Below are 24,660 nucleotides of genomic sequence, written 5' to 3' on the forward strand. Positions count from 1 at the left end.
AATTCAAATTTTTAGTGAGTCACATTTATATTTTCTTAAGTTCCAATAAATTTAATTAATTTAATAGTAAAAAAATGAGTTGGAAAGTGTATTGTAATTCATCTTTCATGCGTGAGATATCTTCACCTGAAGAAGTGGTAGCTTCAATCCCATATTACCCGATAAAGTTGAATATCACAGTTCCTTAGATGTAATGTAAGGAACTGTGATATTCAACTTTACCGGGTAATATGGGAATGAAGTTACCACTTCTTCGAGTGAAGATGAAGCATTTGAAGAAAGGGCATGCACTACAGCATTAAGAAGATGGGTGGCACCTGCTCCAAATATTATGTATTTTCCTTCTGTTATAGCATAAACATTTCGAATGAGTGCCTTCGACTCTTCTGAGATGAGAGAGCCATCACCGTATTCATAGCTCATGCGATGCCACCCTGCTAGCTGCATTCTTCACCCAAAAGGGCTCCAAAAAAGTGGGATCTCCACTGCAGAATCATACACATGCAAAAATGTTCTTAGGTACTGAAAATAAAATATGCAACACATGCAAAAATGTTCTGAGGTACTGAAAATAAAATATGCAACACATGCAATAGTAAAACTTATTAAATATTACAACTATGATTCTTCACATCTCACTTGCGAAACCCTTTCAAACCCATGAATGGCTATCATAGTTTTAAAAACAGTTGTGACTTTAATTTTAACCGCGACTGTAAGATTTTCGGATTCATTATGTGTTAGGAACACGCAAGCTGGTTTTCGAGGAACCAGGCCTCCAGCAAGAAGAATAAGGAAAGGGAAGAAGACAACTAGAGAAGGAAGGTAATTTTGCTATTTTCATTTCTGATCCTTGCTTGTTATTTACATCACTATATATATATATAATACTCTAATAATGACAGAATTGATTCTAGGAGAATATTGCAATAACAGAATTGATCAAGCTGTCCCCTGCTAGCAAACCACGATCAAGCCAAGGATCTTCTAGAAGCTAATCACTGCTGGCCTCACCAACATTCCTAACGTTTTGTGACTTTTCTTTTGGACTTCCCTACTACCCGCACCTCTTGTTTTGCTGTTGTGCCTCCTGCTTCTGCACTTGTTTGCACGTTCGTATCATTATGTCTGCATGGTGATTGCAATTGTTGGCCCCATCAGCTGCATTTGTTTGCAATTTTCCACAACATGTAGAATCATGACAAAACTTAACTATGTGACCGCAATCTGGTAGGAGCTGTGAACAGTCACTTCCTCCATAGCACATGTTGCATTCGCAAACATGCTTTCCATGAAGAAGTAAATTAACCATCCAAAAAAGCCTTTTTCCATGGCTGGAGCACGATATCAACGATACAGCTTCAGCTTCTTGCGTCCAATTTTGCTTCCATGCATCTGTTGCGTATGAACATGCTGACTAAAAAGAGATTAACTGCAATTGAACTACTAAAAAATAGAATATACTTTAGACTATGAACCCTAGCCATGTTATCCCTTAAGCTGTCTCATGTTGGATTTTAGTTTCACGTATATATACAAGCTGTGAGGGAAAACACCAAGGAAAGGACAGTGAAATTTTGTTTTCCAGTAATAATTCATGTTATTAATTTTGAGTCATATATATATATATATATATATATATATATATATATATATATATATATATATATATATATATATATATATCACATAATTAAATAAGTTAGCATCATTATATTATTAGTTAAAATATTAAAGTGATATAATTAATGTAAAAATATGAATAAAGACATATATATCATGAAAAACTAATTAAAAGAAAAAAAGAGTTATTTATATTTAAAAGATCATATAATCAATTTTTTCATCATCCTTTTATCATCATCCATTATGGTTAATCTAATTTTACATTTAATTTTTTTATTATAATTTTGAATATGGAAACATAGTTGGATTGTATTCATTTTTATGCGGTAAATGTAATTAAGATTGATGATTGTTTGTTAATTGAATCCAACCATTCACTCGTGGGAAACATGAGTATTTTGCATTAATTGACCTTAGTTAATTAATACTGTTTCGGTCACCAAAATTATTTCTTTTATAACTTTTACGTATGGTGCAACATGTGCGTAAAAAATGAAAAACACGCATTTGAAGATGAAGATTTTCCTTTCCACACTTGTATAATGGCGACAGGCTCAAAGAAATCAACATCTAATCTAGAGGGTTTTTGTGAACTTTGTATGTAGTCGACGAAGACAGTGAAACGCGTTCAAGAAATATAGAAAATTTTGTCTTTAATTATTATTAATGTTACATCGTACCACATATTTTCAAAACACTTTTATAAATTATTTTTTCTTTCTATCATGCTGTTCATTCTTTTATACTTTGATCTCTTTCTTCTCTCACTCTATTATCTCTCTCCTTTCTTTGAATTTTTGTTCCAGGAATAGCGTAATCCTTATTATTAATACGTACCCAGGGGCAGAACCAGAAAAAAAGACACGGGGAGCAAAATATAGAAATTACCATGCTTAAAGAATGAAGAAATAATTATTTGAATTATCATGCTTCAACAATTCAATTGCATTTTTTTCAAACACAAACATAAAACTAATAATGATAGAAGTTCAAAGACAACAATTTAAAAATAAGAATAACAAGGTAAGCAAAATAATATAAATAATATAATGTTAATCTATTATATAATATTCACTAGCAAAATACTACATAATAAACAAATTAAGTATGTAATACCGTTTCCGGTCCCTACCTAAAACAACAACAACAAGCATAAATGATAAGTAATTTTTAGTCATACTCTAGTTAAGTAATTTTCTTGAACGCGTTTCACTGTCTTCGTCGGCTACATACAAAGTTCACAAAACCCCTCTAGATTAGATATTGATTTCTTTGAGCCAGTTGCCATTATACAAGTGTGGAAAGGAAAATCTTCATCCTCTAGATTAATATATTAAAATTAAATGGAAAACTACTCCTTCACTAGTTGAGATTCTTGAGAGAGAGAGAAAGATAAAGAATTATTCTTTTTAACAAGCATTTTTCGAGTAATCTTTTTATAACATCTAAAATATTAATTATATCTCTTGATGTTATTTTGACGAATCTTGATGACATTATTTTGGATAATTTTTATAATTTTATTGTGGTGGTATAGAATCATTAAATCTTGATAAAATTATGTGATTTCTAATTTTTTCACTCAATTGAAGAGTTATACTTCTACAATACAAAGTTAATGCTTAAATGTGAGTTTTTTTTTTAAGAAAATACATACAAAATGACACAAACTAACAAAATACTACTACAAATGTTACTTATCACATAGACTTTCTTATTTGATCAATTATCTTAATTTGTTTCTACATGTGTCTTTAATTTTTGTTTTATTGCAATTATTTGAACACCATTTTCTCAATTGTTGATTAAACCTAATTGTCTACTTTATGATAAATTTTGGCTATCTTAGAATTACCTCTAGTTGTTAGGTATGATAGTCAAACTTAAGTTCATTGTAACTATATGTAAAAAAAAAAAAAAACTCCACGGTAACTATACATAAAATATGCTCGATCTAAGTGAATATATTTACCCATCACACTATTACTGACTCAAGAGGGAGAAGAAAGATGGAACAAAAGAAAAAAAAAAAAAGATAGGAAATTACCACTATATTAAGGAAGCTATCCAACAAAAGATGGAAGAAAACTTGCTCTAGGATAAGGAGCTTCAACCCTTTCAAAATAATGTGAGAACCAAGTGATTGTCTCAGAGAAAACAAATGAGAGTATGAGATTTTTAGGAGTGACTATTCAAATTCTCAAGGGTTTAAGGGAATGGTTTTAGAGCTTTTCTCTTTCTCTCAAAAAATCTTTTTCTAAAAACATTTCTCTTCTCACTTATCTTCTAAAGCCCAACTGTAAAGCCTAAAACATAAGGGAAGCAACCAAACTCATCCACAATAACACACTTGCTATTTCTCACTAATTAATTATTTTCAAATCGACCATAGAGAAGTAATGGGATTTCCTCGTAATTGTAAAATCTGGATAAGATGTTGATACAATGAAAGAACCTAGTTAGGAGCTACTATCAAACAGTCCACTGGTTTAATCCATTACAATTAGATAACAAAGAAGCCATGGTGTTACTAATACTAACAAATGCTTTATTTGGAATATTAGTTACAAGAGACCTGCTATTTGGTACGAAGGCATCTAGCGCGAATTATGTACGAAAGTATTTGTTAACCTCTGATTGGATAAAATTTAGTTAAAAAATTTAATATAAAAAATGAAATTGGTTGAAATAAGGGGTGTAATTATCATATAGAGGTTTTGTGCCATTCATGCCTAATTTTTTCGTACAATCTAACATTTTCCTAATTACAAAGACATAAAGTATGTCATTTGCACTTTTTTAAAGAAAAGAAGAAAGTTACTTGATGGCATTGACCAAATGGACTCAAAGTCTCAAATCCTTTAAAAATGTTTAAAAAACAAAATTTATATAAAAAAATCAGCCGTAAAGTTTGTTCACTTTTAAAAAAAAACTCATTTTTGTATTTAATTAATATATTAAACTTAAATGGAAAACTACTCCTTCACTAGTTGAGATTCTTGAGAGAGAGAAAGATAAAAAATTATTCTTTTTAACTTTTTAACAAGCATTTTTCAAGTAATCTTTTTATAACGTCTAAAAATATTAACTATATCTCTTGGTTCCCTTGACAAAACTTTAAAAACCAAATAAAATGAGATAAAGATAGTAGTACTTTTTATTACTAATAATTAAAATTTATTAAAAAAATTACACCAATCTACCTATCTATCCAATAGATTCCACTAATACCAAATCTAATTTTCCATTAAACTCCAAAATGAATATGGTGTCAAGTCTAGTAAGATACATAGCCAATGGACATTGTCGTCACATATCTCTAATCCCAACACTAATGATGCATTTTTATACCATTGGCTATACACAACTTCCCTCAACTTTTTGTTCACTAAAGTCAATTTTCTTCTTTGCTTCCACCTATTCTTCAGCAAACTCACACAACCACCTGAAAACTGAATCACAACCCTCTCTTCTTCTCTTACTCTCTCTTTCTCTTTGGTATCATCATTCATCACCACACAAGAGAAAAAAAAAAAGAAGAAAGAACAAATAAACCTTTTTTTTTTAAGAGAAAGAAAGAAAGAAAAGGAAAAATAAAGTTTTTTTTTTTTTTTTTTAGTTTTTCGATGGACCCGAAGTTCATCGGAAAGCCGCTGGCGATGGTGGACCTGGACCGGGACCGGATGTCGGAGCGTGGGTCCCACCACCGGCGTTCCCACTCCGACACCTCCTTCCGCTTCCCTGCCAACTTCGACGAGCTTCTCCTCTTCGACCCCTCCGACCTCGACATCTCCGGCCTCCCGTCGCCGCTCCCTCTGCCGTCGCAGGGCGCCGGCGGCGTGGTTCCGATGTCCGTCGTCTCCGAGGAGTCTGGCGGACGGCCGAGGCCGTCCGGGGCTTCCGCCGGCGGGCACCTGCGGAGTCTGTCGGTGGATTCTGACTTCTTCGATGGGCTCGGGTCCGGCGTCGGCGGCGATGAGAGAGGTGCCGGGAATGGCGGCGGCGAGCGGCACAGCAACTCGATGGAGGGGTCGTCGACGACGTCGTTTGAGGCGGACTCGGCGACGATGATGGATGGCATGAAGAAAGCTACGGCCCCTGATAAACTTGCTGAGCTTGCTCTTACGGATCCCAAAAGAGCTAAGAGGTTCTTTTTCTTTCCTAAAGAAATTAATAGTGATAAATTTAAGTGCAATTTAAATTGTTTTTGTGTTTTCGACCATAATCATGTCATAAACTTTTGATTTTAATGTTATGTTATTTATTTTTGGAATTGATAGGTTTAAATAAGTTGTTTCTGCTGAAAACAATATGGTTGCAAATTATATGAAGCTTTAAGCTTTAATGTTGCCATAAGCTTTAAGTTATTCCTCTTCAAAAAAAAAAAAGGCTTTAAATTATTATTATATGATTGGAGACGGCGAAGAGTTTAAGTGTGACTAACCTCGGACTGAGAAATAGTCTCGTAGTTGGCTTACAAGACAAAAAGTTGTAGCCACATTTTGGGGTCCCACCAAATAGCCAAAGACATTATTATTATTACTATTACTAAGGGTTGTTTTTATTATGAGAAAACTGGGAAAGAAATCTTGGTTGGATACACTGATATTGGTTTGGAATGTTGTGTGCTTGCAGGATTTTTGTTAGTTGGAACTGGTAATGAATTAGATTTAGTTTTTGTGTGTGCTTTTTTTATTTTGTAATTTATAATTTTAAATAGGTTGTTTCTGCTGAAAATAAGGTGGTTACTGGTTAGGAATTACAGTATTCTTTATCTTTTTAAGTTTTGTTAACGGTGTTTGGACTTTGGATTGTGGGAAAACTGGGAGAAGATGATTGGTTTGGTGCACTGATGTTGGTTTGGATTTGGGATGTTGTGTGTTTGCAGGATGCTTGCTAACAGGCAATCTGCTGCAAGATCTAAGGAGAGGAAGATTCGTTACACAAGTGAGTTGGAGAAGAAGGTGCAGACTCTTCAGACTGAAGCAACTAACCTTTCTGCACAGCTTACCATGCTTCAGGTGCGTCCTTTCCTTTTCGTTTTGCATTTATAAGTCCTAATTTTGAAGATGAGTAAACATGAATTTGGTGACTTGTTCTTGTCAGTTTTTGATGGAGCCCCCCAACACACTAAGTATGATGTATGTTTTTTTTATGCTGATTTTGAGTTGTGTGGTCACAGGCTCATAAGTCACAACAGTTTATGGATCCCACACATTATCAAGGCCCCTTTCTTTAAATGCAAAATTTTTGCCAACATTTTTTGTTATATGATTATATCTATAGAATTGTCCTTGGTTTGACAAAAGTTAGATTAAATTACTCTCTATCTCATTCCTAGCATTTTGTTCATATTACAGAAGGCCCTTTGAAAATTATACCCTCCTCATCTGATTTTTTTATATTCTTTATGGTTACATGTCAAAGAAAAGAAGAAGGTTGTTTCTTTAATTTTATAAAACATGGAGGTGGTTTGCAGAAATTTACTGTTGCATTTGCTCTTATGACACAAATCTCTTATCTGATAAAGGACCAAATAACCAGAGAGTAGACCTCAACACTGGATAGCCATTGCTTGATATATATCTTTGAATGTCGTCTCAAACCAGACACATTTTTATCTTATATTTAGGCAAAAAAATAGTGTTCTGTAAGATGATGACCTTGTCAATGATTAAACCTGTGACTGCTATATCACAAATACATTATAGGCTTCATTTTGATTATGAAAAGATAAGCATGAAATGTCTCTTGATGCATTGGTTCCAGTCATATGAGAAGTAATAACTGATAATTCAATGCTGGGTTTGTAAATTGAACTGAGTATGATATTCAAAGGTTCAAAACTAGTCATGTAATACCGGGTATAATTTGATGCCTTTTAGCCCTGTTTATTTATCTGTAGTCTGTACATGTTTACATAACTGATTCCATAACATGGTAAGTTGAAAGTAAAGAAGAATTTGGTAATCTAACATATGCACAGCAATTAGAAAAAGAATAAAAGAATTGTAATAAAAACATGTGTATATCATTTAGAAAGAAGAATTTGGGTTCCAAAAAGTTTGAGGACTGCAATGTGGATGCATGCAACATATTTTTAAAATCTGATGTATCTGATGCATATAATATAATTGTGAAGATGTATCTATGTAAGTAGTATGGATGCTAATAAATAATAGTAGAATCACAGGGCATGTGGATCAATCAAGTGTTCCTAATATATTTACTGAATACTGTTGTAGCCCTTGTAGGCTTATATCAGATTATGATTCTAGATTAGAGGAAATTTTTCTCCAGTTAATAGCTGTGTAAGAATCTTCTCAGGGTGATGTGTTTTTGTTGAAGTGATGTGTTTTTGTTTTTCTCTTTCTGTAATAGGATATCTTGGTCTCTTATAAATTTCTTCTGCTAAAAATAATGAGACAATGACTGTTCCTAACTAATGTAGTAGCATTAAAGGAAAGTAATTTACAATATACTAAATTAGTGACTAGAATATAGAAATTGTAATTATCCAGGTATCCACCAGTAGCTCTTGCCACTATCCATAAGAGCAAGACTCTTTGAGTAAGATATTACAGATTCAAAACTCAAATTGGTGTGCTTTTGCATAGTTTGGCTGAATTCAATCAAATGATTCTGACTATGTAGTATTACTATCTTAGTATTTTAGCTAAAGTCAATTTTGTATGCATGCATAATAAGGGAAATAAGAAAAAAACATCAAATTTATCAATATCTCATGATGCAGAGAGACACTACAGATTTGACTGCACAGAATAAGGAGCTCAAACTGCGCTTACAGGCTTTTGAGCAAGAAGCACAGCTTAGAGAAGGTAGGCATCGTTTCATATTTGTTTATTCCTTAAAAAATGGACATGTTCTGTACCCCTTTATCAGTCATTTCATATTGAATTGGATGAATAAATAAGGTTCAATCATTACTTCTTTGTTGTATGAACATTATCTCATGAATCTACATGTGTCAATTTCACCTCTTTCCTAAGTTATGCATGAAAGAATTGGTGAATCCTAATGCATGTTTTTCAAAACAACAAAATATTTTCAAGTCCAGGAAAAAATATTGCTTGAAATTTGTCAAGTTGTTTTTCATTTGTTTGTTTCATATTTAAGTAATGCACGAATATCAATCAACATGGCTACAATATGTGATTGCAGATCTCAATGAGGCATTGAAGAAAGAACTGCAGCGCCTTAGGGTACAAAGTGCTTGCTGGGGTGCTATGACTGGTGGTAACCCTTCTTTTGGTGGGATATTCAACCAGTTGGCTTCCCAGTTAGCCATGCAACAGTTGTCTAATTCTGTGTCCCATCAGCACCAGACACAACACCAGCCACAGGTTGGCATGCCTCCTCCCCCCTCTGGACAGAAGCACCCTAAGTTCATGGACTTCAATCAGCAGAAGTAGCTAATAATAGTTGTAGCAGTAAATGATTGATTACATGCAATATTCATCACAAGTAACATCCTGTGCATATGAATGTATAACTAACTGGTGAGACTTGTGAAGGATATATTGTGCAGTTCAGTGTCTTTAGTCATGTGTTGTTTATCTTTAGTTCTAGGATATGTGTACTTTCTGCAGTTCTAGGTGAGAAGCATAGCCTTTGAAATGTAAGCGTCATAGCTCTTGGGTGAATGAGGGTAACATAAAGGTGTAGAAAGACTAGTTAATAATAGTATAGATGGTGAATGAAGTTTATTAACTAGCTTCTGGACTTAAATAGCATGCTATATATGTTAAAAGTTAAAGCAGAAAGCATCTTCTCGGTATGCCTTGCTTTGTAAGATTATTAGATCAAAACCTTTCTTTTTTAATCATTTAGCATGATGAGAATGTCAACGTTGATTTTTAAGATTTTCATTTAAAACCACTGTTTAGGGAAACAAAATTATATAAAATGCATAAATTGATTTAATTAGTTTGGTGCTATTTCAAAATACAAGTACACTGAACCGAAATGTCAGGCTAATGGGGCCTATGGGCTATGGGCAGTAGTGTTTTATTTTAGTAAATAAATCTTACAATACTAAAATTGGATACAGTTCTTTATCTTTTCAGCGACCTCACAAACGTACAGAATATTATAATGAAAGAATTTTGTTTTATTTTATTTTCTAGCTTTTAAGAAACAATGCTCTTCACCAACACTGATTGGCAGTTTTGGCACACATACATATTATATATATGTATATATAACATTAAAAATAAAATAATTTATTCAAATATTATTCTTTTTATTATTAAAGAAACTTAAGGATTAAATGGACTCCATCACTTGGATCTCTTAAAAAATATTGAGAAAACCAAATATATATTTAAACATCCCACCCACCTTTTCCCCCCCTAAACTTTGTCCTTTCTTCTGTCAATGAATGAACCATAACCTTTTTTCCTGTCTTTTTGTCTTTGTCCACATTTCCCATGTCAGCAACAGTTTCTTCAAACTTTGAATTCAATCAACAGGGAGGCAATAGGAATTTCCTCATAGTAAATAATATATGTCGTCGCTACTAATATTGTTGAAAGCTATATTAAGAATTTTACAAAAGACATAATAAGATATGACAATTTTTTTAAAAAAAAGCCACTCTTGATGATATATTTTTTTGCTCTACAAAACCACTCATGAAGGAGTTCACTTATACTGAGAAATCAAAAAAGAAAACCAAAAGCTTCTAAAGAATATGATCTTAAGAACAAAATTAAACAAATCCATCGAGCATGCTCAACATCTCAACCAGCATAGCCCACATATCCCTTTCACATTACTGATAAAAAAAAAAATCCCTTTCATATTTGCATAACAAGGCAAGTAAATTCAGTGATATTTAAAGATTAAGAAACCATGGATACTCAATCAGTTTTGTGGATGCAAGGGCCTTCGACAATAGCATCAAATTGCTTCACCCTTTGTCCTCCAGCTGCTTTCTTCCGCTTCTGTCATTCTCAGTGTCACTTTGATCCGAACTTGCTGATTCTGCATCTGAATCTGATGAATCAGAACTACCTGACTCATCTTTCTGTTGTTGCATGATAAGACACGGCATATTCTTCAAATACTCACGTAGGTTCTCAGTAAGACCACCAAGACCAATGAATGTAAAGAAGTTAATGCAGAACCGTGTGTTTTTTGGATTATCTTTTGGAAATATGGATTCATCAAAAGATTCTTACATTGTTGGATCATTTAACCGCTCATTTAGCAGCCCGATTCCAAGATGTTCTGATATTTCCTGGAAAATAGTCTTAAGAAATATACGTGAAGAAGTTGTATCATCTTCAGTCAAGCGTATATATGACAAAACATGCCAAGGTAGAGCATCTGTGCCAAATAAACGAGCGAAAAACTTTGCCACGTTATGCAGTTTATTTGTTTCAAGTCGGTGAATCATTGAGTACTGCTGCAAAAAGCACTTTTCGAGATTTTCTTGGTGTACTTTGTTGATCGTGCAACATTCCAAAATCATAACTTTGCCACATCTGCAAACACTGCTCGAGAAGACTCTAATATCAGAGATAGGTTTTTCTCTTGTCTGCAACATTCCAAAATCATAATGCACAATTCCATCTCTTGGCCAGGCTCTAGCTTAATTTCCAGAAGCTTATGACCAGCTTCCTCCAAATCAACACTAGACATAATTGCTGAGTATTTTGTCTTTCGAAGATTGACAAGATTTGTCTCCATTTCATCTTTTATCTGCATATGTTCTTCTTCCTCTTCGTTGTCATTGTCTGACTCATCAGCATCCAAGCCTTCCTCATCATCATCCTCAGATTCCTCACCCAGCATTGATTTCTTCAACTCTTTATAACGCTTTTCTTATTGCAAATAAGCCTTCAATCAGAAACTGAACGCGTTTGTCAATCTCTCCTTAATGAAGAATTCAATGAAAACTCTCAAAGATGCCATGAAGGCCTTTGGGTGAGAGATCCCGCAGTATTGAGACACAATCTGTGACAAAACCAACCGCTACTTCTACACTGTCATCAATAGGTTTCTCGAGTAAAACCGTGAGTAGCTCCAGAGCAATGATCTTACGAGAGTCACTTGCTAATTCACGAGATGTGCCATAAATTTAACAGCTGCTAGCCTGCTAGTAATTGAGGCTTATAAGCTCTCTTTAGCTGCAAAACAATTCGTCTCAACAAAAGATTCCCCACTTGAGGAAACTCGGTGTTAGCGGCAGCAAAAACATTGGTAAATCTCGGAGAGACGCTGTCTGCAACTTCATACATGATCGACAATAAAGGAGTTCCCTTCCTCTGATCAGGTTTTCTGAAAACAATTCCGGAATTATATGCTTTATATTAGTAGCATTCACTTTGTTTACAATCCTTTTTCAATGCATTCCACCTTAATCTTTGATATTCTGCACTACTTTTATCCTGAACTTCTTTCATCATCTTAAAGGGGGGAGCTTAAACACCTCCAAGTATTGTTGCATGTCCTTGAGTATTTGCATCTTCAACCATTCTTCTGTTTCCATCCTCTTGCTTCCTATCCCTATTCCCATCACTGTTCTCCCTGCGATAGAATAGTGGAAGGAGGGGGCAGAATTGGCACAACAACATGATAAATGGGTCCTCACCTACGTTGTTTGAGGTGGACCTCAATAAACTTATTGATCTTGCTCATATGTATCCAAAGAGAGCTAAAAGGTTCTTCTTTAAAAAAAATTAACACTAATAAAATTGAGTGCCATAAATTCTACAATTTTGTGTTTGTGACCTTAATCTTGTTATAAACTTGATTTGATTCTTATGTATACATCTTTTTATAGTAAATTGATATATATTTTTAAAAATCTTTTATTGTCGAAAAAGCAATCTCTTCTAGTACAATTCTGTTTGTATTTTTTATTTTTGGGTAAAGGGTTAATTGATGTCGCATAAGCATAATATTCTTTTTTTTAGACTTTAAGTATGAAACAAAGCGACATACAAATACTTTTATTTTTAATTAATATTTATTAAAAATTATAAAATTCTCAAAATTTTTAAATAAGCAAAACTCAAAATTTTCAAAATTTACCTACCTATTCAATAAATTCTCCAAATGATTTATGGTTTTCAATAAATTTGAAAGTGAATATTTTGTCAACTCTAGTAACATAGCTATTGGCCATTAATTATTGTCATGCATCTTAATCCCACACTAATGATACTTTTTTAGACCATTTGTAACACTCCAAAAATAGAACACCGGTGATAATATCACTTATTATTATTATTATTATTATTATTATTATTATTATTATTATTACCTAATGTGATGCTATTTATTTATGTTTTTTATTCTACATTATGTGTTTTACACTTAGGGGCACATGATCCTCTTAGGCCCAATACGGGTTAAAGAATGGAGTAAGTCATAGTTAAGAGAGAAAAGCCTCTTAGGCCCAATAGAAGGTCCATGATCTTCTTAGAGCAAGCACTAAAACCCTTCCCTTTCTCTTACCCCTCTCGTAAGTCGTAACTCACTTGAAAAAGATAAGGAAAGAAGGAAGAAGGAGAAAGGAGTAGAAGGAAGAAATATCAAGGGAGACCCACACCCACCCACACTCTTGACATTATTGAGTGAGTACTTCCTATTCGTTTCCTTCTTCTTCTTCTTCTTTTTTTTTTTCCTTTTGAACATGTATTATATTGTTTGATTTGGGAAAGTTTGGTTTGAACCCTAACTTGGTAAATTTGGGAATTTTATTTGGGTTGCATGATTTATGAGTTATTAGATGTTTGTTTGGTGTATTAATGTTTGATGGACCATTCATGTGTCTTTTATGATGTTTAGAACTGGTTGGGAAGTCATTAATGGCCTAGAAATTTCTAAAATTGAAACTCCCTACATTTTGCCCAAAAATTAAGCTCTACACTAAGCTTGGGATTTGTGAGGCTTAGCTTAAGAAGCACAAATTGAAGATTTAGCTCTAGGGACTTAAGGCTAAGCGTGAAATTTTCTCAATCTTAGCATGGGCTTCAGGCTAAGTGTAGAACTTCTCAAGCTAAGTGTGAGAGAGGAAGTAAAGGGCTTGAGCATTCTAAGCTTGAAGCTAAACGTGAGAACATTCTAGTTGGAAGCTCCGAAACACTATATTTTTTGTTTTTCATCCTTAATCATGTATAACTTTCTTTTAAATTGTATCTCACTCCTTAAAGACACTAAATTTTCACGCACGATGGAATGTTAATTGTGTTTCTTTTGAATGAATTGAAGAAGGACACCAACCCTTTTGATACTATAATTGTTGTTCAAATGTCTTAAAAAGGAAGATGCATGCAATAAGATTTGAGATGCCTTCTTTGGATGATCGGTGAGGTTCTGCCACTTCTCATCCCAAAAAATGTGGTAAAGGCTGCTCGAGTCGGAGGGTGAAATAAATGCAAGGTCATGATATGAGAACAAGGGGGGACACTACTTGGAAGTTTAAGTTCAATACTTGTCATAGGACAAAAAAGACAAAGAAAGAAATGATGTTAAGCATGCAAAACTTGATGTCTAAGTTTATGTTTATGCTTTTGCCAATGTTGAAGTGAAGCTACATGTAAGGATGTTCACGAGTATGAGCCACTCGAATTGACCCAAACACGTTGGATGTTTAATGTGTTTTAGTTGAGCCCAAATCAATCCATTCAAACTACTTAACTTTTGGGTTGTCACAAGATTTTAATTCTTGCACTCACTGACCCGACCCATGAACATCTTTTTAATATTAAATTATTATATATATATATATATATATTTCATAATATATATTTTTAAATTAAAAATTAAATAATAAAAATATTATTATTATTAGACTAATAGTTGTAGTAGTGGCTAGTGAGGACAACATAATACACTTACACACATTTATTTTAACCCTGACATTCTAGATTAAAAGACATTGATGGAGTTTTTATGCATTTGTTTTTATATTATTCTTTTATATTAGCTTATAAATTTGGGTAAAGGATGTGTATCCCCATCCTACTACCTTTATGTTAAATTTAGGTGTATTTTAATAAAATTTTAGCTTTTAAGAAAAATACTAAATTTAAATAAAAAAAAACCCATTTGTGAATGAGTTGGTTTGGGTTGGGTATTATAAAAAAAATTCAAAATATTAATCCAACCAAACCTATTCAAAATTTGATTGGATTAAGTAATGAGTTTCGCCAAATCTAACTCAACCTCGCTTGTGAACTCCCCTAGCTAGCTATATGTTTATGTTGCTTCCATGGATTTTATAAGTATATGGGGTCATGTCTAGCACTTGCTTAGACCGTGTCCCATTAGTTTAGATTTCATGTTCTAGATTGAGTAGATTTTGGAGAATGAAGACTCTGGTCATGCAGATGCTATGTTTTTGTGAATTAATGTCTTTGGCTTATTACTTTTTAGACACTTAGTTATGTAATTATTCTTTTAGTATAGAGTTTCTTATGTTGGAAAATGTCCTTTTTGATATGTATATGATGATGTTACTTGACAGTAATATATTTTTTATTATTCACATTTGATGTTAAAATGTAATCTAAGGGTAATACCCTTAGGATATTACAGCATTGGCTAAGGGGTGTTTGGATTATGGGAAAATTATTGGTTTGATGCACTGGTGTGGGATTGGATTTGGAATATTGTGGGTTTGCAGGATTCTTGCTAATAGGCAATCTTCTGTACGTCCCATTAAAGGAGATGAAGATTCGTTACATAATTCTGTGGAAGAGGGTGCAGAAGCTTAAGATTAAATATGCTAACCTCACAGCAAATATTGCCAGGCTTCGGGTATGTTCTTTCCTTTCCGTTTTTCATATTGATGATGAATAAACATGAATTTGGTAAATTGTTCTTGTCAGTGTTTGATGGAGCCCTGCAACACTAACGGTGGTGTAGATTTACTTATGCATAGAAATTAGGAAAAGAATAGCATTGGTCATGAAAACATATCTATAGCGTTTAGAAATTAGAATTTGGGTCCAAAACAAAATTGAGGACTAGAAGACTAATAATTATGCTGGTTTGTTATCCTTTTGTTTGGAAAGAGTCATGGCCAATAAAAGAATCACATGGTGATCTAAATCAACTACAGATCATATATATCATGTATCAAAATCTTGAAAAATATATGCACTGAATACTCTTGTTGCATATCAGTTTACAATCGTAGATCCCCTTTCTTTTCTTTTAATTTAATGAATTCGGAAGTTGGCTTCCTTGTTGGGTGTTTGTAAGGATGCCAACCTAGTCGGGGTCACTGCAAGCGCTTGACTCGGCCTCTCTCCTCCTTTTGCCTTAAAAAAATAGTTTACAATTGTAGATGAGAGGACACTTTTCTTTGGTTAATATAGTTGTGTCAAAATCTGGTCATACTTTTAGTGCAAATGGTGAAGGTGGGTTGGGATGGGTTATGGGTGATTTTGTAATCAAACTCCCTTGTTGCATCATATATCTTTAGTTTTATCATTGAATATCTTCTCTATTTACATGACTTGAGTGTTTTTGTTTTGAACAAGCAAATTGATTTTGTATTCTAACAATTTCATTCTTTCTTTGCCAAAAATTTTACATGAGGCGTACACTGTACAATAGTCTCATTATTTTTACACACAAACATAATGGAGACCTAAATCCTACCCTATATAGTTTTTCCAAAACTATTTTACATCATTGAAGTAGGTTGGCTTGTTTAATTACATTACAAATTCAAAACTTAAATTGGTGCTTTTTCATCATGTGACTCATGGAAGATGAGTGGTTCCCACCACTTGAACGTATCTGACACCCACCCTTAAGGCTTAACAAAGTTTATCAAAAAATTCGATGTAGCAGTACTCTCTTAGTATTTTTGTTAAATTCAATTTTGTACACATGCATAACAAGGAATAGAAGAGAAAATCAGCTAACTTATCAATGTCTCATATGATGCAGAGAGAATGTATGGATTCAGATGAAAGGATTAAGGGGCTGAGAAAGATCGTAGAGGCTCTGAGGAAAGAAGCACAGTTTAAAGACGGTGTGCATCATTTCGTATTTGTTTATGCCTAAAAAATTGAATGTGATGTCCCCTTTTTATCAATCAATTCATGTTAAATTGGATAAAGAAATAAGGTTCAATCAATACATAGGTAAATCTGTTTTATGAACTTCATCTCATGAATCATCGTGTGTGTCAATTTTACCTCTTTCCTAAATCATGCCTATGAAAGAATTGAGGAACCCTAATGCACATTTTTCAAAACAAAAAAAAAAATTAAGTCTAGGGAAATTATTATTGCTTGAAATTTGTGAAGTTGCAGATTTTTTCATTTGCGTGTTTCAAATTTAACGCATGAATATAAACATGGCTACAATATGTAATTGCAGAGGTCAGTAAGGCGCAACGGGAAGAATTAAAGCGCCTTAGGGCAAGAAATGGTCGTTATGGTAGACGTTCCTCCCTTTGAGCAACCTTTCAATGGACAAAATTGCTCCAACTTGATGAACATCAATTAGCAGAAGTAGCTCATAATAGCAGTAGTAATTTAATTATGAGTTTGTGTGTGGTGAGACTTGTGAAGGGTACATTATTATGCATTTTAGTGATGTTTATTTTCTCTAATTCTGGATTGGAAGCACAACCTTTGAAATTTATGTTTTATAGCTTTTTGGATGAATGAAAGTAACATTTCTTTTGAAGATAAGAATGAAAGTAACACAATAAAGATGTTGAAAGACTAGTTGATAATACTGTAGTAATTAGCTTTTGGAATTAAATAGCAATAATTTTGGAAAGCATCTTCTCAGTACGCCTCGGCTAGGGTTCTAATATTGTAAGTTCGAAACTTTTCGTATTTTAACCATCTAGCTAGCATGATGAGAATGTCAACATTAATTTTCGTGCTTATCTTCATGATTTAAGTACATTTTATTTATGTTCTATTAGTGGGTAAGCTTGTTTGATTGGTAATGGGACAAGAAAAGATAGCCTGCTTTTAGTATCCTACTAAATTATTCAACTTTAAATTTTTTTCATCAATAAATATTAATTATTAATTTATTAGTAAAAGAAATTTAATTCACAATTTTTTAACCACACAATCAATCTTATATAAAAAAATTAAAATATTCAAAAATCAGAAATATAAATAATAAATATAATTATTTTAAAATATAAAAAATTAGATTTAACTGTATTATTTATTCAATAGATTGTATTAAGAAGAATTCATCAAGGACTATGTTGTTAGCCTTGCTCGAGAATATATATATATATATATATATATATATATATAATTACTAATTTACATTTTTTAGTACGAGTAGATTAGCAGCTAACATGATAAGTTTTAGAAAAAAATAAGAGTCATTTTGTTTTATTATAATAAGATTAATATAAGGATGTTGCACTAAAATCATTTATTTCTTCTCTCACATCCCTAACTAGCATTAAAAATTTTAAACATCATATATTTTCTCCTCTCTTATCCGCATTACTTTTTTAATCTCTCTCCTCTTCCATCAGTTTACAATATAAATTTATCATCAAAATCGATATATTTTCACTTACTTTTTAAGTGAATATGTATAATATGAGAATCTGTATATTATGAAAATGAATATATATTTCAATTTAATTTTTAGAGAATAATGTATAATCAGATGCATTTACATGGGGATCAATTTTTTTTTTTAAAATTTCAGCTACATTTACGTGGAATCAAATTTATAGTTTTTTATTTTATAAAATTTTTGGGACATTTACGTGGAGGCCAAATTTATCAATTTGGTTGAAAAAAAGTTAATAAATCAGAGGGAGCCTAATAAGTTGATAAATTACGTGAGGCCAAGTTACCTATATCAAAGTAAGTTATCAATAAAATAAATTAATCAAGTAATTTGAACCAAATTTCCTGATTGCTTTTAAAAAATTGAGAAAAATTATTAGAAAAACATTTTCATATTAATTTGACGTACTTTCCCTTAATATGTATCTGAATTTTTTTAAATAATTATATATTGAAATATAATTTCACTAAAAAAATAAATTGAAATATACATTCATTCTTGTATTATACAAATTTTGATAATAAATTTATATTATGGTGAGAGGAGAGAGGAGAGTGATTAAAACTTTAATGTTGATATAAAAGAGGAAAGAGGAGATAATATTCGAGAGTTTAATAATTAAGAGGAGATAGAGGAGAGATAAATGATTTTATTATAATATTCTTATATTAAGCTTACTAAAACAAAATGGTTCATTGTTATTTGTAAAGATATTATGGTATTGGATTGTAATCTACTCATATTAAAAAAAATGGTATGTTTCACCTTCCTTATATTCCTTGTAGAAAGTGTTAGTGTAAAATTTAAAGGTGTGTATAAAAAGATCTAGTGTAATGTTTTCAAACTTAAAATATGATTAGTATAGGAAATTAAATAAAAAGGAGTAGAGTTATGTGTAATTTGATAAAAGATGGAGTGACATTACTATAATTTGCTCCATAATTTGGTAAAATACTTTTGACCAACGAATCTTGAAATTTTGAGCAGATAAGTCTAAAGTCTTCCTTTCATATTATAATACAAAAAGCAGATAGCTATTCACTTCAAGCAGGTAGTCCAAGGACGGCAATTTGATATTTTGCTGTTTCAAAATGCTAAATCCCTAAATGGACTAATTCTGTCAATCCAGCAATCAACATCATAATTCATAACACCATCAACAAGAACAAAGAATGCCCTGAGATTCTACCAAAGAAATTTTTTGGATTTACTGCTTCAAAATGTTCACAGTACATGTCGTCACCTTTACAAAGTAATTTTGGCCTGCAGTTTAATTGACTACAATATAGATATAAATATAAACATCTTCTTTATGTCAAATCTTAAATCTATCACTAATGTCCTAGGCACAAGGTGCTCAAGACAGATACAACTAATAGTTGCACCTTGTATAGTAAGTAGGAATGGAGCTGATCATTTTGCTGCTCTCGTTGATCCTTTCCTCGTTAGTGTTAATGGTTCTCTTCTTGTTGTGTGTTACTCGTTCTCCTAAAGCAATGGAAGGCATCCCTGGCAGCCTTGGTTGGCCTATTGTGGGAGAGAGTTTCTCATTCCTCTCTGATTTTTCAAGTCCCTCCGGAATCTTTAGCTTCATGAACAAGAGGCAAAAGAGGTAAAAAAAATATATAATATCAAATCTTAGAAATTAGTTACTCTTGATACACAGTTTAAAAATTTACACAGTTATTATCAACTAATTAGAAATCACAATAAGTATATCTATATCTTATGTATGTTTTTAGTCTCTCAAGTTTACACAGTTGTTTTTTTAGTCCCTCAAATAAAAATGTATTTTTTAGTCTTTGAAATTCGAAAAATATTCTTTTTAGTTACTCTTCTCAAATAAAAATTTGTATCTTTTAGTCTCTCAAACTCTGATAGAGTGACTAAAGGAGTATTTTTTAATTTGAAAAACTAAAAAATATAATTTTCTTTAGAGAATTAGAAAAGACATACACTTAGTTTTATGGATTAAAAACATAATTAAACCTTTTAAAGTAATTATTGACAAGACAACCGATTCCAAGTACATGACACCCCATTGACATGATAGTGTAAAAAACCTTTATACTTTTCTTTTTACAATTACATGCTAGGAGCTAAAGAATTCCTAGGATTTTCTTTTTCTTTGATAACTTTTATTTTCTCATAGATATGGAAAGGTTTTCAAGAGCTTTGTGCTGGGGAGATTCACTGTCTTCATGACTGGGAGAGAAGCAAGTAAGATTTTGTTAACTGGAAAAGATGGGATTGTGAGTTTGAATCTGTTTTACACTGGCCAGCAAGTTCTGGGCCCCACCAGTTTGCTGCAAACCACTGGAGAGGCACACAAAAGGCTAAGAAGGCTGATTGGTGAACCTTTATCAATAGATGGACTGAAAAAATATTTCCATTTTATCAATACTCAGGCAATGGAAACATTAGATCAATGGCAAGGAAGGAAAGTCCTGGTTCTTAAAGAGGCTTCTACAGTTGAGTGCCTATAAGTTATCAAAGAAAAATTCTTATTTGGTTATACATTTCATTCCATACTAAGTAATTGAAATTTTGAATATTACAGTTTACTCTAAAAGTGATTGGACATATGATCATGAGTTTAGAGCCTTCTGGAGAGGAACAGGAAAAGTTCAGGTCAAATTTTAAGATTATCTCTTCCTCATTTGCCTCTTTGCCATTTAAACTTCCAGGGACAGCATTTCATCGTGGTATCAAGGTAACAAAATCTTGCATAACTAACCTCACAGTAAATATGTGCACTGATTAAATTTTGAAGATCACTGAACTCTCATCTCTGATGCAATGCTATAAATGTGTGCAGGCTCGGGATAGGATGTATGAGATGTTGGATTCTACAATTTCGCGGAGGAGAAGTGGCCAAGAATTTCAACAGGATTTCTTAGGATCCTTAGTTATGAAACATAGCAAAGAGGATGGAGAAGAAGATGAAAATAAACTCACAGATAAACAATTGAAGGATAATATATTAACTCTGCTGGTTGCAGGCCATGATACCACAACAGCTGCTCTTACATGGCTCATCAAATTTCTTGGTGAAAATCCAATTGTTTTGGAACAATTGAGAGTAAGTATTGAATCCCCTATAGTCTTCTCCTTTGGATGTTTGAAGATTTTAAAATTTATCCTCCTGAATGCGATGTTTTGCAGGAGGAACACAGACAAATTGTCGCCAACAGAAAGAGTGGAACAGATCTTACTTGGGCTGAAGTTAATAACATGCCTTACACAGCTAAAGTGAGCAACAATAATTTTAGCTTGCAAGTAACTTCAAGTTTTCACATCTCACCAAGATTATCGGTCATTTAAATTTCAGGTGATCAGCGAAACTCTTCGAAGAGCCACAATACTACCTTGGTTTTCAAGAAAGGCATCCCAGGATTTTGAAATTGATGGTATGGCAATACAGAATGGCTAAATATGGCTATATAATGTGTATTTGTGTGTGTATGTTGAAACTGTTGTTTTTTGAATGAGACTCAAAGTTGATGTTAAATTTGGCAGGTTATAAAATTAAGAAAGGTTGGTCTGTCAACCTAGATGTTGTTTCTATACACCATGACCCCGAAGTTTTCTCAGATCCTGAAAAGTTTGATCCCTCTAGATTTGATGTAAGTTTCTTCCTGAAAAGAGACTTTAATAGCCATTTCTATTTCTAAGGACCCCAAAATTGATACTTTCATTCAATTGCAGGAAACCCTGAGGCCTTTCAGTTTTCTTGGATTTGGTAGTGGACCACGTATGTGTCCTGGAATGAACCTTGCCAAGCTAGAAATTTGTGTTTTCATCCATCACCTTGTCAACAGATACAAGTAAGATTAGAACAGATTTTGAATAGTGAAGATAATCACATTGCACCTAGAAAATGGACAATCACACTAGATTTTCCAAAACAACATCTATGACATTCTTTTCTGTTTATTTCAGCCTTGTCTCTTCCATATTCATTTTCCTTGTTTAAACTAAATATTCCATGAGTTTAATATCTTTGTTAGGAAACATGATTTCAGAGGAGAGGAAGAGAGAAAAACTGAGAGAAACTGAAAATTTTCTGTTAGCTTAATGAAGTGGTATAATTACCAGATGATTACATTAGTTTTTATATATGCTCACTACCAATCACAAACTACATCTCTAATACTATGCACTTGTCAACCAATCGGAAATCATAATAAGTATGACTTATAAGTTAATTATTGTAAAAGTCAACAATTGCATACAATAAAATGTGATTGAATAATATTATAAAACCCTTTCCACTATCAGTACATTAACTATTTACTAAAAAAAATTGCTACAGTTGGAGACCTCTGGAGGAAGACAATTCTGTGCAACCAACGCTTGTAAGAATGCCAAAGAACAAGTATCCTATTATAGTTGAAGCTCTATAACACGATTCCTCCAGAAACTATAAGCAAACAACAGAAGAAGAGATAGCACAGAAAAATGTTGTATATGAACAGAATCATTGTATCTTTATTGTTGTTGCATGGAGAGAAATTATGAACCAAATCATGCTTTATTACTTGTGAGGAAAGAAACTAATCCTCAATGAATAGTTCACATTTCCTTTTTCAGTATGTAGGTACAGTGCTAGTACGGAAAGCAACTACAAATAATTAATATTCTGTTGATTCTGTTTCACCCCCTTCGTTATCCACTCATCAGTATTAGTCATTGCATTGCTTAACAGACTGTAAAAGCATAAGAATTCTTTAAAAAATTGGTATATGAAACTGAAAGTTTTATAGACAATCTTCATTTAGACATAAAATACACTTTTTCTTGCGACTGCAACATCAAGGATTCTGTTGTCTTGTTGAATATTGTTTAGCTATTTGAAAAGTTAAGTCCTACATTGTTAGATAATTGATATTGAAACTTTTAATGTCTGTAGTTTGTTATTGAAGCTCATAAAAAAGTAAGAAGATTAGATTCATGCACACAAAATTTGATTAACTTGACACTATTGAAGTTCAAAATTTACAGATTTGTTTAGAGGTGTTCATCATACTAGATTAACCATAAATGGAAATGGAATTAAGCCAAAATAAAACCTAAGTCTCATTTTTTAGAGTATTGACCTAAAGTCAATTCCAATAGCAGTGTTGGGAAACACCTCAATAACGTTATGGTACAAAATGAATGCTTATTTTGACATAATAATTAAAAGAGCGAATTGCAATACCTCCTTAGGTTTCATGAAATTATATAAGTATTTCTCTTTTTTTAACCATTACATTCACCTCTGTATGTCTTATCTTTGCATAGAGTACTGACTTCCAAGTGAATTAAGTAGCATTATGACAACGTTTTGGATGGGATAGAAAATGAAGAAGGTGAGTTTTAGTTGTCGATATTGACGATGACAAATCCAAAATTTTTACTTGTGAGTATTTTACGTTAATAAATAAATAAATAATTTTAAACATATAAGTTATCTGAAATTTATAGTGAATAATGTAAATATATAATTTCGTTAAATTTATAATGAACAATTTAAATTGAAGGGGTTAGTTACGGAAAAAAATTATTCTGAAATGTAATATTCTTTAAATACTTGTATTGAATTTCGATTCTTTTATATCCATAATTCATCAAGTTTTTGTTATTATATTATTGCCCAGAAAAGAAAGTCCTTAAAATAAATAATGAATGTATTTGTTATGCACGCATGAATTGTACTCTATCTTCTCCGTTTTTTACAAAAGAATCCAACAAATTAAAATGGAATATCCATTTCTCTAGGACCACAACACCAATGCAATTGTGAAATTGGTTTTTCAAAGTTCGAGTAATTCAACTATATAAAATATTTTTATAACACAGCATGAATATCTAATATTATTGGAAACGATATTAATGAATGAAAAGATAAACATTTCTTTTTAAACTTTATACATCATTCAAATAATTATTTCATGTATCATGTTTAAAATTTCCTAATTTTTAATTATATTATCTTCTTCTATAATATAAAGACATGTACACCAATTAACAAAGTTTATGTTGTTTACATCTTTCTTTCAAAAAAAATGTTGTTTACGACTTATTTTTCACGTTAATTATTATCATACTCTTTTTTTTCAAACAAAATTTATAATCATATTTTCTTATAAAATTTAATTCTAAAACATTTAATTTTATTCTCATGTTATGAAACGTGTGTGCAGCAAGTCACTCTTGTTTGCCTAAAAAGAGACTTCCAGGTCAATTAATTTCGTTTTGCGTGATGGATGGGCTGTTGAAGCCTAAAAGGAGCTTAATTTAGCCACAAAACATGAATATCTAATCCTATTGGAAACGATATTAACGGATGAAAAGATAAGCATTTCTTTTTAAACTTTATACATCATTCACATAATTATTTCATCTATCATGTTTACCATTTTCTAATTTTAATTTATATTTCCTTCTTCGTAAATATAAAGACATCTACACCAATTAACAAACTTCATGTTGTTT

The 24,660-nt window shown here is 32.2% G+C and overlaps 3 protein-coding genes and 1 pseudogene across 3 annotated transcripts; 3 read left to right on the top strand and 1 right to left on the bottom strand.

The window, feature by feature from the left end:
• Positions 1 to 4,952: 4,952 nt before the first annotated feature.
• LOC114389139 (transcription factor VIP1-like) lies at positions 4,953 to 9,424 on the top strand. Its single transcript, XM_028349747.1, has 4 exons — positions 4,953 to 5,773; positions 6,515 to 6,647; positions 8,381 to 8,465; positions 8,809 to 9,424. The coding sequence occupies exons 1-4, from the start codon at positions 5,253 to 5,255 to the stop codon at positions 9,057 to 9,059; spliced, it is 990 nt and encodes a 329-aa protein (XP_028205548.1). The 5' UTR covers positions 4,953 to 5,252; the 3' UTR covers positions 9,060 to 9,424.
• Positions 9,425 to 10,405: 981 nt separating this feature from the next.
• LOC114389983 lies at positions 10,406 to 12,227 on the bottom strand (annotated as a pseudogene).
• A 905-nt stretch (positions 12,228 to 13,132) lies between these two features.
• Positions 13,133 to 17,315, top strand: LOC114389098 (transcription factor VIP1-like). Its single transcript, XM_028349695.1, has 4 exons — positions 13,133 to 13,232; positions 15,287 to 15,420; positions 16,564 to 16,648; positions 16,999 to 17,315. The coding sequence occupies exons 2-4, from the start codon at positions 15,331 to 15,333 to the stop codon at positions 17,076 to 17,078; spliced, it is 255 nt and encodes an 84-aa protein (XP_028205496.1). The 5' UTR covers positions 13,133 to 13,232; positions 15,287 to 15,330; the 3' UTR covers positions 17,079 to 17,315.
• A 2,212-nt stretch (positions 17,316 to 19,527) lies between these two features.
• LOC114389170 (abscisic acid 8'-hydroxylase 3-like) lies at positions 19,528 to 22,775 on the top strand. Its single transcript, XM_028349788.1, has 9 exons — positions 19,528 to 19,792; positions 20,333 to 20,651; positions 20,741 to 20,893; positions 20,999 to 21,262; positions 21,346 to 21,432; positions 21,512 to 21,590; positions 21,700 to 21,806; positions 21,889 to 22,007; positions 22,496 to 22,775. Exons 1-9 carry the CDS (start codon positions 19,584 to 19,586, stop codon positions 22,584 to 22,586), a joined length of 1,428 nt encoding a protein of 475 aa, XP_028205589.1. The 5' UTR covers positions 19,528 to 19,583; the 3' UTR covers positions 22,587 to 22,775.
• Positions 22,776 to 24,660: the final 1,885 nt, after the last annotated feature.

Source organism: Glycine soja, chromosome 16, assembly GCF_004193775.1.
Source record: "Glycine soja cultivar W05 chromosome 16, ASM419377v2, whole genome shotgun sequence".
In the NCBI taxonomy this organism is placed as follows: Eukaryota; Viridiplantae; Streptophyta; class Magnoliopsida; order Fabales; family Fabaceae; genus Glycine; species Glycine soja.